This window comes from Camelus bactrianus, chromosome 2, assembly GCF_048773025.1.
Source record: "Camelus bactrianus isolate YW-2024 breed Bactrian camel chromosome 2, ASM4877302v1, whole genome shotgun sequence".
In the NCBI taxonomy this organism is placed as follows: Eukaryota; Metazoa; Chordata; class Mammalia; order Artiodactyla; family Camelidae; genus Camelus; species Camelus bactrianus.
Genome location: NC_133540.1, coordinates 65610272 through 65629302, shown reverse-complemented (window position 1 = coordinate 65629302; position 19031 = coordinate 65610272). Strand labels below are relative to the sequence as shown.

At 37.1% G+C, this 19031-nt stretch overlaps 1 protein-coding gene, 1 long non-coding RNA gene and 1 pseudogene across 11 annotated transcripts in view; 1 reads left to right on the top strand and 2 right to left on the bottom strand.

The window, feature by feature from the left end:
* The window catches only part of LOC123616481 (uncharacterized), a 126094-nt gene that overhangs the window by 48450 nt on the left and 58613 nt on the right, over positions 1-19031 (top strand). The window lies entirely within an intron of this gene.
* Positions 1-19031, bottom strand: part of EMCN (endomucin) — a 90867-nt gene that overhangs the window by 23835 nt on the left and 48001 nt on the right. For all 10 annotated transcript variants that reach the window (XM_045515738.2, XM_045515734.2, XM_045515732.2 and 7 more), the window contains 2 exons: positions 16936-17046; positions 6173-6211 (listed from right to left, as the gene is read on the bottom strand). In XM_045515738.2, coding sequence (XP_045371694.2) covers positions 6173-6211; positions 16936-17046 — 150 coding nt within the window. The remainder of the gene's footprint in view (positions 1-6172; positions 6212-16935; positions 17047-19031) is intronic.
* On the bottom strand, positions 9514-9690 carry LOC123616509 (U1 spliceosomal RNA; annotated as a pseudogene).

The following is a 19031-nucleotide window of genomic DNA, read 5'->3' as shown; positions in this document are numbered from 1 at the left end:
CAGATGCTTCTTTGCTCTGGTCAGGAACAGGAGAAACTGGAGTATATGGTGCTCTTAGACGACATAGATTTGCTCTTGGACCCTGACTTTTAGTGACTGTAATGACTACTGAATTGCAGATAGGTCATCTTATGGTTTAAGTTTAGTTTGCTAACTTCAGGCTGGAACTTGGAGCAAGCTATTTAAGGCAGAGACCCTCAAAACAAAGTCTGTTGTCATAAAGTGTGTCCAAATTTACCCCATTAGAATCTACAGTGGTACATAGTTGGCCTGTGGTGTAAACCAATTACTAGGTAAATCATTTGCACTTTTAAAGACAGAAGACCTACTGATGTCCTAGAACACCTGTGGTGGCTTTGAGAATGTGCCTCACAGAATGCAAACTACAGACAGTGTAATCCACCAAGGTTCCCCACCTGCTCTCTGAATTCCATCGCTGTTTGCCCTGATGCCATGCCTCCTGTAGGATGCTCTCAGCCAATGGTTGAGTCTGGCAAGGATATGAAAGCAGACCTGCTCCTGGGAGCCATGATCTCCTCCTAGGAGGAACTTGGGCTGGAGGAGTCCCTGATAGCCTTCATGTACCTTCCGTAGAGGAAGGCATATAGTACACAGGTATTAATGGGAGATGAGTGTGAGAGGCAGTAGAGGATAAAACGTTCTAGTGTAAGAAGGAAAATAAAACCATGTCCTATTTTTAGTTCCCTTACCTTTCCTACGCTTCTTTTTGATATGGGCACATTTAGTATGTGTCTGAGGGGCTAAATTCAATTGAATTGAATGATTATCAATTGTTTCATTATTTATAAATAATTGGAACTGGTCTCTAATTGCAATTTGATGGACTCATGTTTCATTAAAAAAAAACTTTTCAGCATTTGACATAATAATTCATTCACTCCTCCTTAACACATCTTCTTCATGTGGCTTCCAGTAGAGCACACGCCACTGGATTTTCTCCAGCCTTACGGATAATTCTTCTCAGTCTCCATGGCTGGTTTCACCTCTTCTTTCTGACTCACAATCTAGGATGGTCCCAGGACGTAGTCCTTGCCTCATCTCTAACTACACTAATTTCATTGGTGATTTCAATCAATTTCAAGGTTTAAATATAATGTCCATGCCAAGAATCCCCCCAAAGTACTTCCATCCCAGACCTCTTTTCTAAACTCCAGATTCATAATAAGGCAAATAATAAAAATCTGAAGCTGAACATGTCCAAAACTGAACTTCTGCTCTTTCTGCAGCCTTCCTGTCCTAGTTGATGGTAGGTCTCCCTTCCACTTCTTCAGCCAAAGACCGCAGAGTTATTTTTGATTTCATCGCTTTCTATCCTGTTCCACATGCAACCATCAAGAATATCTGTAGGCACCACTTCCAAAATGTGTTCCAAGTTTGGAGATTTCATGCCACTGACCCTATGGCCACCCTGGTCCAAGCTACCATCATCTCTCTCCTAGAAAATCTACAAAAGAGAACCTTGCTTCATTTGACAGTCTCTCCTCAGCTCTCAGAGCAAAACTTACAGAACATGAGTCAGATCACGTCACCCCTCTGTTCAAAACCCCCAGTGCTTCTCCCCTGCACTTACAGAAGAAGTCAGAGTCCCTGTAACAGCCCACCAAACCCCAGGCAATCTGCCTGGAGAGCCCCCTGCCTTTCTCCCTGCCCACCTACTCTTAAACACATCAGGCCTCTCCTCAAGTCCTAGCTTCATTTCGATGCTCTTCCGCATGTATTGGGTGGCTCACCTCCTCTTTGTATTTGCTCAAACCCTTTTTTGTAAGACTTACCTTGACCACTTTTTTCAGTGCCACAAAGTGGTCCCCACTTCTCCAGCCCTCATACTCCCTCCACACTGCTCCACATCTTCTTTTTCTCATAGCACCTTCTACTTTACTTTATAATTTAATCAATTCATATGTTTATTGATGATAGTTTGTCTGCACTCCTAGAATATAAGATCCTTGAGAGCAAGGATCTTTATTTTGCTCACTGATACTTCCCAAATGCTAGAGCAGTGTGTGGAATGAATGGCCAAACAAAACATTTTGGTGGCAGAAATGACTCCAGTTAAAGAGGAAGTTAATTAATGAAATCTCCTTTCTTATCTTAATATTAGGGCTGGTACTTATTTAAAATCATTATCATTTCATTTTTGTCATTCATTCCTCAATAATAGGAAAAAAAAATAGACACCCACTCTGGGTCCAACAATAGATGCTGAAGGAAATACAACAGAGTATGTGGCATAGTGATTGCCTTTAAGCAGCTTGAGTAGCAGAGGTGAGCTGCACAGTTGACAGATGTGAAAGAAGAGATAATAAGACACAACAGTACGTCAGGGATCAACATAAGAGATACCATGTTATTGCTTATTGGATTTTACTTATAAATTAATTCTTAACAAAAAGGATTTGAGGAGCTTAAGCAATGGTCTACGCCATAAAATGAATAGGAAATCAGGACAAAGGCAAATGGAAGAAACAAATATGCTCCTTCTAAGAGTTCATACCAAGCATTCATACAGTTGCTGGTTTGGCCATGAGAGCTGACTCTGAGCATCCCGACTCCCAGGGAAAGGGAGCACGGCGTACTCTAGGCTTTCATTATCAGAGAGCAAAACGGTCTGTTAGGTAATTACGTGGCACACACGCAGTACGGTCAACAAATGCTAGGAGTATGGCTGGTCCCATTCTGTGTTTTGGGAGGGGAATATATGGCTATGATCCCCTGAGGTCTCTTCTAGCTTTAAGATTTTAGATTCTGGTCAGGGTTCCTTTCAGTCTAGATTTTGTCATAGCCAGTATATATTTCCACCCTTCACGGGACACCCCGTCTACTTAATGAGCAAAATGTCTAAAGGGAATATTCCTGCCTTCACATGATAAAAACTAATTTCTGCTCTCATCAGACCTGACCTTCTGACCTAGTTGTACTCTCAAGGTTACATGAAAAAAATTTTTATCTCAAATTTCTTTGACTTTGCTTTGGGCCATCATGTGACTCACCTGAGGTAACAGCACCTTCTCATCCAGTAACAACGATGACTAGAGATTTCTTTACTTTAGGGAACTCTGTAGAAGTGTATGTTGAAGAAGGGGGATATATTTTTCTTTTGTGATTTAATATAAATAGTTATTAATTTCCAGAAAATTATATACAATATAAAAGAATGAATGGGGCATCGTGCTAATTACTTCCATATGTGCTAACTCATCTTATTCTCGAATATTTTTATCCTGTGCTTTAAAGATGAGAGATACCGTGGCTCAGAGAAATAAAGTAACATGTCTGACAATACGTGGAAGAGCTAAGACATAAGCCAAGTATGACTCAAAATCCTTTCCGTTTCCTTTCCATTACATCATGCAGCCAACAGATTTTAAGTGAGTTGAGTTCATCTTACTTGTGAATGGCCTCATTATCAATGAGATCAATAATTTTTTTCTCAGCATTCTGAAAGTTTTAGAATGTTCTCACCTGTCTCCCAAAATAGGTACACATCTTACATTAAATTCACAATTTGGATACTATGACCTGAAAACACTGAAAAGTTTTCAGTATGTAACTGAGCTCGTGCCATATGCTTTCTGAGAAGGTGAATGTGAGTGATCTAAAATGTGGACATGAAAGTATGAAGAAGGATTTTATTTTCAAGCCCTTTTGGGACACTGTATGCCAGGCATTGTTCTAAGTGTTTTATACTCACTATTGTATTAATAATGTTTGCATTTGCATTTCATAAAGTAGAAACTGAAGCTCAGAGAGTTTAAATAATTTGCCCAGGGTCACCCACCCAATGTATACTACAACCACAGGTGAAGGGAAAAACCCCTCTCCCTCTTCTGATCTTAACATAAGTTTATCTGAGGCTGGTCTATGACACATCACTTCATACATGACTACTAGAGTTATTATAGTTACTTCTAATATTGGCTATTCTGCTTTAGTAACCCTTAATGGCTGGCTCCATGAATCACTCATAACTCTTAGCTAGAGTTACATGTGATGGAACAGAATGAATATGTGTTGAATGCCTCCATTAGTCGGTGGTTGGCTGAATATACCATTCTGTATATTTAGCAGAGGATTATACTGAATTTGGAGTCTCACCAGGTATGTGACAGTGGGCAGTCGAAGTTTGACTTTCCCACATCCTTTAGATGTTGAGCATGAATTCCTCATGCTTAGCATTGTTAAAAACACAGCTGTCCACTCATACTACCTTTGCTCTGTTGAATAGAACAAATGGATATGTCTTCAGACCTTGATTGATCATTTCCACTATGACCAGGACTATCTTTCTTACATTTCATATGATATAAAGTTAAATGTTATATCTATGTATAATTGCTTATAATTTACCTTTATATACAGTTGCCTTACTTATTCTGAATTCCCAAAAAACATCCTACATAAAGCAATCACCAATTTCTAGATCCTTGATAATAACTTTTCAAGAGAGTGATAAAAACGTAATTTTTCAAGCAAATTAAAGCCAGATGCATAGTATGAAAGAAAATATCAAATGTGAGAACTATGTATGTTCTAGTCAAATACTAAATATCTATTAGCTCATATTTATTAGAAGGAAGCAGTACTAATAATTCTGCAGGCTAGAATTCTACTTCAACTTTACCTAAAAGAGAAATACTAATTATTTTAAGGAAGATGCCTATCCTTGATCATATGGGTGAATATTTGTTAGTTAGTTAGTTAGTTTGTTTGTTTAGTGAATCTGGACTTAGTCTTTGGCCACAACACATATCTGAAGTTTGAGACTGGCCTTTCTTGTGGCTAACAGAACCAGCCTCACTTCTTTCTGGCTGGCTAGTCAAATCAATAGTTTGTCTACTATTTGTTTTAGGAGAATTAGTTTCTATAACTCAAAATTAAAGTAGTCTAACTGGGCTTCTCATTACATTTAAAAAATCAATTATAGTTAAACCTGGCATTTTGTAAATACAACTCTTTTAAACAAAATAAAATATGCTTTAGTCTCTCCTTAAAAGGAGCCAACAATTTGGCAGCTTCCCAATTCTCTTCCATCTGTAGCTTCTCCTCGATAACCGGTCCATGAAGCAGAGGGAAAGGACTTCTCTGGAACAGCGCAAAGCAGCAGCCAATGCCAAGCTGCCCTCGTTGCCTGGATTTACTATTTTTATGTTTTGTTTTGCTTTGTTTTTCCCAATGCTTTTTCTAGTGCGTTTCTAGACTATGTAGATGGAAGTAAGAATAACAAGTATGGTGATAAGTATGGAGTTAACAATATAAAAATAACTTCTTTATTCACTTCATATATTATGTAGAAGATAAATCATTAAAAGTTAAAAGCATAATAATTTCAGTTTCTAATTCCTTAAACATAAAAGGTAGAAGGTAGACTATGACAATTATTTAGAATGTTTGCTGTGAAAATGTTATTAGAGTCACTCATAATTTTCATAGCTTTATTTTTCCAATTTCTTTAAAGTTACATGAACTTCTAGGTTTATTTCACATATTTCTCGTTTTATATATACCAAAGGTGATCACGATTGAGAACCTAAGAGATTTGTTATTTACATAAGCATGAGGAAGGATGTAGGAAGATAAAAAGCCCCCAATATTTATAATTCCAAAACAACAGGAAGATTCAACATTACCATCTTCCTCTGCCCAATAATCTTTTTCAATTTCTGTCGTTCCATCATCCAAAATTCATTCAGTTTAAAGCTAAGAATGGGAAAGCATAGGCACTTCTCAGAGTGATAACACTTTAGGCTTAACATTATAAACTGTGGTTTATAACATCATCTCTTTGGAGGCCAGGACCGGGCTGTGTTAAGACAGCAGAGAAGGCACAAACGCACACGCTCTACTGCTGGGAGAGGGCACGCTGACCACGGAAATAGACCAGGAACAGAAGGTTCTGGGCAGAGGAAAATTCCACAGATTTTACGCTTTTACCAGAGCTGGTTCCACTCACCCCAACCCCAGAGCACTCAGGCACATCGTTGTATGTTCCCCTGGTCTGCATTTTTTAACACACGATCTCCTAAATATTTTAGTTGCCGTGTAATGTTTTCCCTCGTACTGTTTCACCCTGCCCTCAAACTGATTGATCTATTTTGTCTCATTCTTGGGATTTTAGCCAGGAATATTTTCAGAGAAAAGAAAATGAACTTACCTGATGTTTCTGTTGCTGTAATTGAACTCGGAGTCCCAGCTTTAGAGGAAAGAAAAGAAAAATTGCTAAAATTAAATGTTGCATATCAGATCTCCTCTCACAATTGTTTCAGGTGGCAAATGGATATAGATCTTAGCTTGCTTCTGATTTTCTTTTCCTCAACTCATAAAATCATAAGGCTTGCTGATTAGAAGAAACTTCAGAGCAGGGGTCAGCCAACTGTTTCTTAAAGGGCCAAATAGTATTTTAATCTTTGGGAGCCATAAGCCTCTGTAGCAACGACTCAACCTTGCCATTGTGGTGTGAATGCAGTCATACATAATACCTAAAGAATAGATACGGCTATGTTCTGGTTAAACTTTATTTAGAAAAATAGGTGGAGGCTAGATTCAGCCTGTGAGCCACAGTTTGCTGAATCCTGCTTTACCCAACATCTTGAATGCTCCAAGGTAACCCAGACAATGACAGAACTATTGGTAGGTACTTTGTGAACAACACTACGGTGTGTCTTACTCCTCCTAAAAGATATGATGTACCTCCTGATCAGAAGAATATTCAGAAAGGTTCAGATACCTTTGACACTTAAGGAATTCCTTTAAATTTAATCTAGTCCAGAAGAGCTTTCTACAAGTAAAATCACTTGAGAGAATTATAATCAAAATCACTTCAACCACTTTGAGTGCTTACACCATGAACCAAGACTTGCCACATGAAAAAATATAGAAAAAAATGGAAACAGATAGAAGCCCAATGATGATGGTTTTAAACTTCCATTTGCTTCCTCTGTATCTTCACTTGACTGCCTTAGCAGCATCTCAGATTTGGCATGTCCGAAACAGAACTCCTGACTGGTACCTCAAAACCACCTCCTCCCTCACCTTGGATACAAGCGTGGTACCAGCGTCTCCCAGGTGCACAAGCCAAAAGGTAGTGGCCTTTCCTGATTCTCTTCTTTTTCTCACTCCTATTAGCTCTAGCTACAAAATATATCCCAAATCTGTCTCACTATTTCATCAACTACCGTTCACCTAGCACCTGTGTCTCTTCCCTCGGTACCTACAACAGTCACCTAGAAAAACCTTTTAACACGTAAACTCAGCTGCTCCAGTGGTTGCTGATTCTTGTCACCACAGCTGGCACATCTTCACAGGACATGGCCTCTGCCTTGCTCCTCCACTACCTCCAGCCATTTCGCCCTGCTTGGCCTTTCTGTGGTAGATGAACGTCCCGGGGCTCCTCCTGCCCCCGGTTTCTCTGCTGGCTCTTCCCGGGCCTCAGTGCTGTCCTGTCAGGCCCCTCCCGCCTTTTGTGAGCAGCCCTCAGAGAAGCCTTCTCCAACCGCCTCATCTGAAGTTGGCCCTCATCTCCCTCCACACTAGTAGACCACTCTGCTTCATTCGCTCAACAGTACTTTTATCACTCCAGTGGCATTTCTTTTTTTAAAACATGTGTTGCCAGAATGTAACCCCAGGAGGACAGAGATTTCGTGTTTTACTCAGCTGCACTTGCAGTGCCTCACGTCAGGTCGCTAGTGAAACACAGGGAATGAAAGAATACCAATAGAAAGTAACAATAATAGAAATAAAACTAATTCTACGTATTCGAATTCAGTTTTTAAGGGACAATGAATGCCTTAGTTAAAATTACTAGCTGGATAATAATAGCTACCATTTTTAAAGCAATTCTTATGATCAGTTTAACTGCTGATGTCTACAAGAAAGATGGCATTATTTCCACTTTGCAGGTTGGCAAATATTAGCCGAAAGAAGCAAAGCTACTTTTTCAATAGGAGGGCCATGATTGTAATTCAGGTCTGTTGGTTCTAAGGTATGTCCTCTTTTACTGAAATAGACAGATTTCCCTTCCAATAAACTATCTGAGTGGAAGGCGTTTGTAATTAATTCCTTAATTCCTACTTTTGATAACTAGTTAAAATGCTTGTGAACATGGCATAATGCTATATTTGGAAGATGAAGTTAAAATATTTATCAGTGGTCAGAGGATTAGAATACAAATGAGATCAAAACTCGTTGTTTCTCTGCTTTTAATATCAGGTCATAAACTTTCTTGCTGATAGACTTTATTGAGAAAGAAAAAAAATTAAACTCATATTGGATGAAACCTTCTGACAATCCTTTTTTGCATTTTTTTCATCCTTCAAAAATGCATAATTAATTTAGAAGGACATTGCATAAAAGAAAAATAATTATGCCTTAAAGACATAGCTGAATATTAAAAAAGTAACTTATACTGATACAGGACTCTTATATTGAGACTTAAAGAGGTCCAGGCTTTTACATTTGAATAAATATATTGTTATTTGGAGGACAAAATTCTGCAAATCTTTAATCAATATTGGAATATATATATATATTATATATATATATTATATGTAATTTTTTCTAAAACCCAGGATATATTTTTTTAAGATAATAAAGTGTTTTTGAAGATAATAAAGTGTTTTCATATGGCATACTACTTTGAAGTCAAATAGCAAATGATGGTAGTGCATTCTGTTAACCTAGTCTCAATGGGTTGGCAACTTAAAATCTCTGCTGAGTTTGACTCTCTAATATGAAACTGAAGCCTTATGAAATGCAAATGAACTTCAAAATGTTAAACTTTAATCCACAGTTTAATCCAAAACTAAACTTGGCTTAGACTATTAGCTTTTAAAACAGAAAGCTTAAGCAATAATACAACAAATAACTTTGCTAAATAGTCTTATCTTACAAAGGCCACCGTGCTTCTAGCTATATATATAGCCGTATGTAGTTACACACATAGAACATGATTCATCATTAACAGGCCTAGGAGAGAAAATATAAACAGCCGTGCCCATATATAATTCTTTACTGATTTACATAAAAATAACTTACTATGACCAATTCAAATTTTCCTTATCATTTTCCCAAAATAAAGCATTGACTGAGTCATTGTATGTGAGATTATTTCTGGCTTGGCTAAACTATGATTTGTGACTAAGACGTCATTATCCTGAGGATTCCTCTTATGTCTCCCTACGGGAAATTATACAATTAAATATCATATAAGAAGCATTGTAATTAAGTTCTCAAATAAATGCCATAGATAAATAGTGCCATTCACAAAAGACTGGCGATCAGATAAATTGGTGTTTTCCAAAGGATGAGAGGCATAGCATTGTGTGAGAGTCTATAAGGCAGTACTGGGACGTGGCATTAAATAACATTCAGTGAGAAAGTGATTTCTTTCCAGCTTTTTTTTTTTTTAATTTACTTTCTTCAATGAAGAAGTTTCAAAATTTCAATTTGATGCAACTATGTCATTAATACCTAATTGGTGCTTATCTTTGTCCCCCTACAGGGGAAATGCAAACACAGTTCCCCACAACCACAAATGATGCAGCCAAGTTTCCCACATTTGGGGAAATCACAGGGGTCAGCATATCCAGAGTGCAAATGGATGAGCTCCCCCGCCCCCCTCCCCTGGAGAAAACCACCTTCATATTCCTGGTATGTCCCCTGCCAGGGAAGTATTTGATTTATTTTTTAAACAAGGACAAGCAAGCCTCACACTCAGAGCCTTTGGCCAGAAACAAAATCTAGCTAGAATTTTATTTTATTTTGCTTACATCAAAGTGATTTTATAGCTGCTATTTACGCCATGCAAAATTGGTTTTTCATTTATGATGGTTTCCTTTTCAAATAAATTTAAAAATAGAAAGTGCATCAATTTAAAGAAAATACTAAGTAAGTAATAGTACAAATGGTACACATATCTGGCAACACTCATTAAGTTGTGGGAAATACTGAGGTAGTATCTTGTAGAGAGGCTCTTGGTGATTGTATAGAATTTGAAGGACAAGGGGAAGAAGAAAGGACCGTACACACGAGGAGGACAGGATGAACAAAACACACGATAAATCTGCCATGGTGGCCAACAACGAGAGATACCCACTGGTTAGAATCACAGGTTTATTATTCAGTCAGGTAGTCAGTTGTCAATCCCTTGTGTTATATTTATTGAACTCCTACTTGTTGAACATATGACGGACCCACTTAAAAGCTAGTTGTTTTCTAATTCCTTTAGGATACTTTATGTAAAATACTTGTGATGAGAACAAGTATGGGACAGTGATGTTTATGGGGCTGGGGGCCAGACAAACAGGGTTCAGATTTCATCTTTTAATTTAACCTTGGCCAAGTCCTTTAGTCTTTCTGAACCTGTTTCCTTATTTGTGAAACAAGTATCATAAACACCAACTTTGCCTGGCTTTTGTAAAGGATTATATTAATAAAATAACAGCTAAAATTCATTGTTTACTTTCCAGATGCTGTGTTAAGCTTTATATGCTTTTATCTCTTTTAATCTTCTCAAGAATCCTGTAAGGGTGTAACTTTATTATAATGATTTTACAGATGGGGAAACTGAGGCACAGAGAAGTTCAGTTGCTTACCAAAGGCCACGGTCCAAATAAATGGCTGTGCTATTATTTGAACCTACGCTATCTGATTTCAGAATCATTGTTCATAACCAGTAAGCTAACTTCCTCTTGGCTTTTTTTTTTTTTTTTTAGGAAGGGTGTGTTGCCTTGAAAAGCACAGGCGTGGGCGGAGGTCATTCTCATGTTCAGCCAGTAGTATATCTGAAGAGGCTATTTGGTTATTGTACAATTACTTATATTTTTTCTATAAAAAACTTTCCATACTAAACTAGGATAAACTATGCAAAAAGGGAACATGTATGATAAACTATTTATAACATATAAATGTTATTAACTCTGACTAAATAAACAGCTGATTACTTATAAATGTTTCTCATTTCTGCTGAACAAAAGTCAGATTTCCGATTATAAATCAATAAAAAAATGTTAAAAAAAAAAAAGTCAGATTTCCCCTTTAGATTCTAAGCCTGTAACATTGTATACACTGTGGTGGCAGAAGCTCTGGTGTGGAAAGGTATTTTTACCCCCGTCCCTTAATAAGGTTACGTACTGACACTTGTCCATCTCAGTTTGTCTTCTACCTTTCACCTTATTCCACATTCTTTCCCCAGCGTGGTCAGAATTCACCAAAGGGAGAAAGAGCAATTATTAGTTAATTCAAAGGACCCTCATTCTTTATAAAGTCAAATCACTGAATTAATGAAGATTTTTATCTTAAATATTCTAGTATTCTAGGAATTTGTCTTCTATGGGCAGAATAAAAAAGTCAAACAGGAGAAATACCCACAATTGTAAGAGAATCGGAAACAATTAGAAATGTTTTGAGGACATGCTTCTTTTTTGATCTACATTCCACCTCCCTAGGGAGTAAAGCAATAAACCTTACTAACTCTTCTCTACTCCAGATCAGGCCTGCATTGGAGGACGTGTACCCAGAATGCCTTTATCTAACAGTCCCTATCCAAGGACTCATTGCCCATAAGTTTAAGATGGAGATGCTTCTTCAGCTGTTCAATCTTCTCCTGCCAATAGATTGTTTTGTTCTCCTTCTGTCTCCCCTGTGTTGGCTCCACTAATTCTGAATGTTTATGTGTGTGAGGGGTAGAGATGGAAAGGGAGCATTGTCTTGCTAAACAGCAACCTGGGCCAGCTCTTAGTTTCATCGTGTGCAGATGGAAATGTGTGCAAACCCATTATACGAAGTGGGGTTCATGCTAAGCAGTAAGCACCTTGAGGAACGAGGGAGATCTAGGGAGGAATGGCTGCCCAAAGAATGAGCTTGACAAAATATCTAAGGACTTAGTACAGAACTGCTTAATCAAAAGGCAAATGCAAAGGGTAGTAAATACCCTTCTTTCATTGCTTTTCAAGGTATTTCATTTTTCAAGAAATGGCACTGTGAGTGTATCTTTTTAAACTACTTGGAAGAAAGTCACTTCAAACTGTGTTTAGAAGCAAAATAAATACAATAGTCCCCAGAAAGGAGACACAGACAGCATTTTATTACATGAATCAAGGCAGAATTAGGAATTTTAAATGACCCATGGGAGTGACCACAGACTTCTGTATCAATGTTAATTTTAATAAACTGTGGTCTTTGACATTTTCCTCATCAGGCACTGAATGGGTGGGTATTACGACAGAGTACAAATTATTTGAATTTAATCTTCATCTGCTACACATTTTGAAGACACATATTCACTTTTATTCTTGTTTGTATTGGGGACAACCATATTATGAGATGGATGAGGTTTTGGTTTGTTAAAGGTGACTTTCAGACATTTATTGCCTGCAAAATGGGTTCTACTGATCAGAGCCCAATACACTTCCACAAGGAAATGTTCTTCACTTGAAGGAGAAATGACCCTGCTCTTCAAGTTCCTCTGTGTGGTGACTAACTAAATAAAATTAATAGTTTACAATTATGGTGTGAAATTAGACCTCTTCTGGATAACCTTCCTTATGTCGTGCCTAAGATGATTACAGTAAGAAGCAGGGAAATGGATGCTCCTGATGTGTTTCTAGACAAGAGTAGGTCTTGGACATCCACACTTCCCACCTGCTGTCTCCTTCGACCTTGGAGGTCTCCCAAGAAGAGACTCGGAGACTATGAGTCACCTGTAGTTGCTTCTTATTAAGGACTAAGGGTATCCCCCAAATACATCCATTATTTATAAGGAACAGGATCTGATAAGGCTGTTATAGAAAATTACTAGCTTTTCTAATCAGGATATTTTGACTAAAAGGACAGATTACTTCAAATCACAGAGGCCAGAATAGGGGAAGTGCTTGCTGTGAAGATACATGTGGACTGGAACTGGAAAAGTGTCAGGAATCATGGGATTTCTAGGTTCTGCCACTCTCTCTGTCTCCCATAAACAACTCAGGCTTGCTCTTGGGGTCTCTCCACTTCCCCACGTGGTCTCTCTCCATTCTTTTCTACCGACTCTACTTACTCATAACACCTGCCTCCTTGTGTCACAGGCATGCGCAGGAATCCCCGCGGCTGTCTCAGATTCACTTTACTGACACCTTGCTACTTTGGTTCCCCACTGCTTATCACTTGCTTGGTTTGTTCTGGGTTTTCTAGTTCAGATTACCCAGAAAGGAAATTTGATTGGCCTAGACCAACATTTTCTTTTTGTTTGTTTTTAAACAAATCTTTATTTGGAAACTCACCACTTAATTCACTCATTTTAAGTATACAACCCATTAATATTTAGTAGATTTATAGAGTTGTGTAAGCATCACTGTAATCTAGTTTTAGAACATTTTCTTCAACACAGAAAACTCCCTTGAGCCTTTCTGTGGTCAATCCCCAGCCCTATTGCCAGCTGTGGGCAACCACTCACCTGCTTTCTGTCCCTACAGAAACATCTTTTCTGAATATTTCACTTAAATGGAATCATATATGTTGTATTTTGTGCAAGGCTTCTTTCACTGAACACGTTTTTGAGTTCATACTGTTACAGCATGTACAGATATTTTGTTCCATTACATTGCTGAATAGTATTCCATTATATGGCTAACCCATTTGGAATACTACAAATGCATTTCAAGTGGAAAATCCAATGGGATATTCCATTTCACCAGTCAGTGGACATTTGGATTATTTCCAGTGTTTGACTATTATGAATAATGCTGTTATTAATATTCATGAACTCATCACATGCTGTTTTGATTATTGTAGCTTTAGAGTAAAGTTTGAAATTGGCTGTGCTTGGGTCTTCCAATTTTGTTCTTTTTCAAAAGTGTTTTGGCTATTCTAGGTCATTTTCATTTTCACGTATGTTTTAGGATTGGCTTATCAATTTCTAGAAAAATAAAACTTGCTGGTATTTTAACAGGGATTGCATTCTGTATTATCTATTATGATCAATTTGGAAAGAATTACTGTCTTAAAATATCAAGTCTTCCAATCCATGAACACGTCTGTTTGTTTGTTTGTGTGTTTGTTTGTTTATTATTTGCAATGTTAAACATATGTTTGTATTTTAATCAAGTTTATGCCACTGCCTTCGATTTCAATCTGATTATGCAGTGTTTTTTTCCTTCCCCTATTCGGCCTTTGTATCTCCCTTTTTCACTTTAAGAACACATCAAAGTGGTTTTTTTTTTTTCAGTTTTGTAGAACCAAGTACTTAGAGTTGTTACATCCATTTCAATGAAACAAATTCATCAAGTGAATTTCATGATTTCTTTGCAGTGCTTTTCTTTTCTCTCCCTTTCTTTATCTGTCCTACTGAGGAGGGTGTGCAGTTAGGACTGTGTTGTTTAAAGTACTTGGATTCTTTTTTTTTTATTTTTGTGTGCTTTATTAACAATTTGATATATGGCTAGGTGAAGTATTTCTGTTTGCATTTAATTTTTGTCTATTTCTGTCTTTGTTTAATCTTATATACTTAGAAACAAACAAATTTGTTATGAAAATTGATGAAAGATTATTATAATGTAAAACTTAAGGAAGCAAATGTTCAAAACATTCATCACATGACTTTTAAAATTTTTAAACATACAGTGGCAACAGCACTCACATTCTACTTTTTCCCCCTCCTCACAATTCCCTCTTTCCTATGAACTCTTGAAATGGCTTTGTGTGACTAAAGTCAGAATCAAAATGATGTCATTTTTTGCATCTCTTTAGCACTTTCCCCTGGCAGGAAAGTTTTAAATTCTGATTTCTTTGCTCAAGTACCAGATGTAACTGTACTAGTGAAAATTTTTCTATTTTGATCCTTAATGGGCTTATCTGAATCACTAAGATGAACAAGTGGTCTTTTCACATAATGCTAAAATACATGTATTATGTAAATTCTGCGTGTATCACATTAAAAGGGCACAAATTGCCTTCTCCTCACTGCTCTGCCACATCTGGCATGACGACTCACACTCACCACATCTCCCAGATGTGCTCTGCTGCCAGGCTCCACATTGTGAAAGTCCAGAGCATGTGATCAGAAGGGGCTCAGCTCTGCTTTGGCTTTGAGGGTTCCATAGTTCTTTGGCTCCTCTTGCCTGAAACCTAACCCAGTGACCAGTGTCCTTCCTGAGGTCCTAGACACCCACCAGAGCCCTCCAGATGATGTACCACGTACCACTGATGAGTCTTACTCAGTTCAGTTATGCTCATGTGACTATCTGACCTAGGACAAAAAGCCCTGGGAGGTGGCAGTGTGCAATAAAGAAAACAGGGCGAGGAGTCAGACATGCCAAGTTGTTACTTCTAGTACTCACCAGCCCTACTGATGGGGACAAATCTTTCCTGATAATTCAATCTCACTTACCTTATTAGATCACTTGTTTATTGTAAAAGGATATAACTCAGGAACAGCCAGATAGAAGAGATGCACTGGGCAAGGTATGGAGAAAAGACATAGAGCTCTCACGCCCTCTCCTGGTACACCACTCTCCTCAAATCACCATATATTCACCAACTCAGAAATTTCTGTTTAGATATTTAATTTTTCCCTCACAGAAGTGTAGAATAGCTCAGTGTACAAATCATGCATTTTTATTGTTAAATTTACTCTCAAATATTTTACTCTATCTGATGCTATTATGAATAGAATTATTTCTTTAATTTTATTTTTGGATTGCCATTACTAACATACAGAAATATGACTTATTTTTGCATAGCTTGTATCTTGTGATATAGAATACTCTTTATTAGTTGCAGTAGTTTACTGTGAAATCTTCAGGTTTTCTATACAGACAATGATGTAGTCTGCTGAGAAAAACACTTCTATTTCTTCCTTTCCAATTTGGATGAACGGCTGTATCTCTATCTATCCATCCATCTACCTATCTATTACTTTATTGTACTGTCTAGAACCTCTGGCTATAATTTTAAATAGAACTGATGAGAGTGGACATATTTCCAGATCTTAAGGGAAAAGTATTACATCTTTCACTATTAAGTATGAAATCTGCTGTATATTTTTAAATAGATATCCTTTATCAATTTGAGGAAGTTTTATTTTATTTCTAGTTCATTGAGAGTTTAAAGAACGGGTGGGTGTTATATTTTGTCAAATGCTTTTTCTTCATCTACTGATTCTATTAATATGATGTATTACATTACTTGATTTTCATATGTTAAACCAACCTTGCATTCCTGGAAAAAAATCCCACTTGCTCATGCTTTATATCCCTTTTCATATGCCTAATTTTTTCTAATATTTTATTAAGGATATTTGCATCTGCATTCATGAAAGATATTGCTCTGTAGTTTTCTTTATTTGGTTTCTCTTTTCATTCTTTTCTAGCTTTTAAGGTAGATACTGGCCCCAGATAATTAAGGTATATACTGGCCCCAGATAATTATTTGTGCAAAGTTTTCTCTACATCCCAAAAGAGTTTGAGAAGAATTGGTATTATTTCTTTTGAGACTATTTTTATAAAATTCACACATGAAGTCATCTTGCTTAGAGTTTTCTTCATGCAACCATTTTAAATTTCTAATACAGAATCGTAAATTGTTTTAGGTCTTTTCCTGTCTTCTTGGATCAGTTTTAGCAATTTGTTTATTTCTAAGAATTTTCCCATTTCATCAAACTGTCTAATTTTTAAGCAAGCTCACCTTTTTGTGCCAGATGATATCATAGATTACTGCCCAGTCTTGGATTGATCCTCTTTGCCATCCACTCATTTGTGGCTATGGAGGAATAGAGTATCACTGTACAAAGCAAAGATGCCAAATGGGTGTTCCATTTGGTAGAGACTAGGAAAGAATATAAGTGAGGCATGGTTCTTTGGTAGCTGTGGGTTGGAAAACGTTCTGAGTGTGGTTCTACCCAATATACCAGTTTAACATTTCAGCACAAATTCTTATACTTACTCTTGGGGTGGGAACTTTGTAATGTTGAAGCAACAGTTGAAAGTGGACATTTTCTCACTGTTGTATTTGTAATATTGGCTTCAGTCGTCATGACACCTTTGGTTGTGGTTCCTAATTATGTAAAAAGAATGAATAGCTATCAGGAGTATAATCAATCACTAGATAGTCTCATTAATATTAATATAAACATCCAGGTACAACTTGAAGATTAGTCACTTAAAGTCTTCTGATCAAGATACAGAAATCCAATGTTTTGATGTCTGCCTTTTGGTGAGTCAGTTAATTACATTTTTTAAAAATGGAAGGACATTAGACTCTTCTACATGCCTGCTATAGGTTATTTCATTTGATCATAACAGTAATTCTATGAAGTAAGTAATAATTATGATCATAATTTTATGTATGACTCAGCAGAGTTAAATAATTTTCCCACAGGAGAGAGCCAAGCCTTTCTGATACAAAGCCTAATTACTCAGCTACCCTAGAAAGGGGGTGGTGGTAAGGAAGTGGTAGTAGTTGAAGATGGTACCATGGTTCCCATGCTGTCTGGGAGAGAATTTTCAGGTAGGTGGAATAGCTAAGAGGAAAGAGACAACAGGAAATAAATAGAATAAACTTTAAATTATACTTAGTTCATTTTCTTGGGGGAAAAAAGGAAATTTAACAACAAAGATAAGCTAAGTTTTCAAAAATAACATTGAAATAAGATTAAGCACAGATATTATAAAAACAAAATGATTAAAGCCCTTTGGTCTTTTCAAAGTCTAATATGGGAAACACTGAGTTAGTATGAAAAGGGTAAGGAAAATGCTTAGTGTTAGCTAGATACGATGTTGGCTGGAGATGGGGGAAACCAGTTTAATAGATTACTATCACGAAGAGGTTTGGAAGCCTGATGACTTGTGTCTGTCAGAAGTGCCAATCAGCTTTCATTCTATGGCAACAAGCATCTACAGTGCAATGCAAATTCTTAGTGCAGTTGAGAGATTCATTCTGGAGAAAGCAACAGTTTGGAAGAAGACCTCATAGACAGTGGGTAAATATGTCTTCAGGCAAAAAAGCCTTTAGGAATCAGTGTACTAAAAAAAGTGAATAAATTTGAATATAGGCTATAGCATTAACACCACATAGGAGGAAGAATAAGCGGAAATGGGCACAAACTTCACAGGAATCTTGAAGTGTTAAATTGAGATGGAAACACTTGAGGAAGTAAAAAAATGTCTTACTGCAGCAGGAAAGCAGAAATTGCTGTTTGTAATAGCATGGAAATGGGAAAGGTGCAGAAACTCAAAATCTGGGGATGAAAGAACCTGTGGGGATAAAGATTTTGCTTCTCACTGGAACTTCAAGAATATGTGCTTAGAAATATCAGAACAGTTCTTTAGAAATCTTCAGAGAAGAATTCTTCTGCTTGAACTAAAATTGGAAACCATATACAAGCTATCCTGATGGCCTAAAGAATTTTCTAATATAAAGCAGGCTCAACCGTCTTAGTGACGGAAAAAAAGAGTATATAACTAAGAAAGATGTGGGGAAGTGCCAGACTACAAAACTACACTAAAGAGCAGAGCAGAATGATGGAATATCTGGAGATACAATGCCAAAGATTTTGCTTGGAGGATTAGCTATTTTTACTATGGAATATACTTCACAAATGAGGGTAGAATTAGAGCCCTCGCTCAATTAAGGACATGTTGTCAATTATACACCGTCAACTAGACAACAGAAGGAGATGAAAATGCTTAGAAAGTAATCAAAATATTGAGAAATAGACATGATAGACCATGAAAATAAAATAGAATGAAAGATGAATAGAGTAAAAGATGAATAGAGTGAAAAATGTAGCAACCAATGCTGCCACAGCCATAGCTTTTCAAATTTCACTGGTACACTGAATGTTTCAAATCCTAGTCTGAGGAGGAAAGAAAATGCGTGAAGGACATTTATTAAGATATGAGAACTACAGTCTTGTGTTAACATCTTATTGGAAAAATGTTCCCAGCTGCACTTAGAGTTCATACATAGTAGATTCTGGACTCCTGCCAAGAAGTGATCGACACCTCAGAGAAAAAGGAAACCAATCTTAAAGCTGTTCT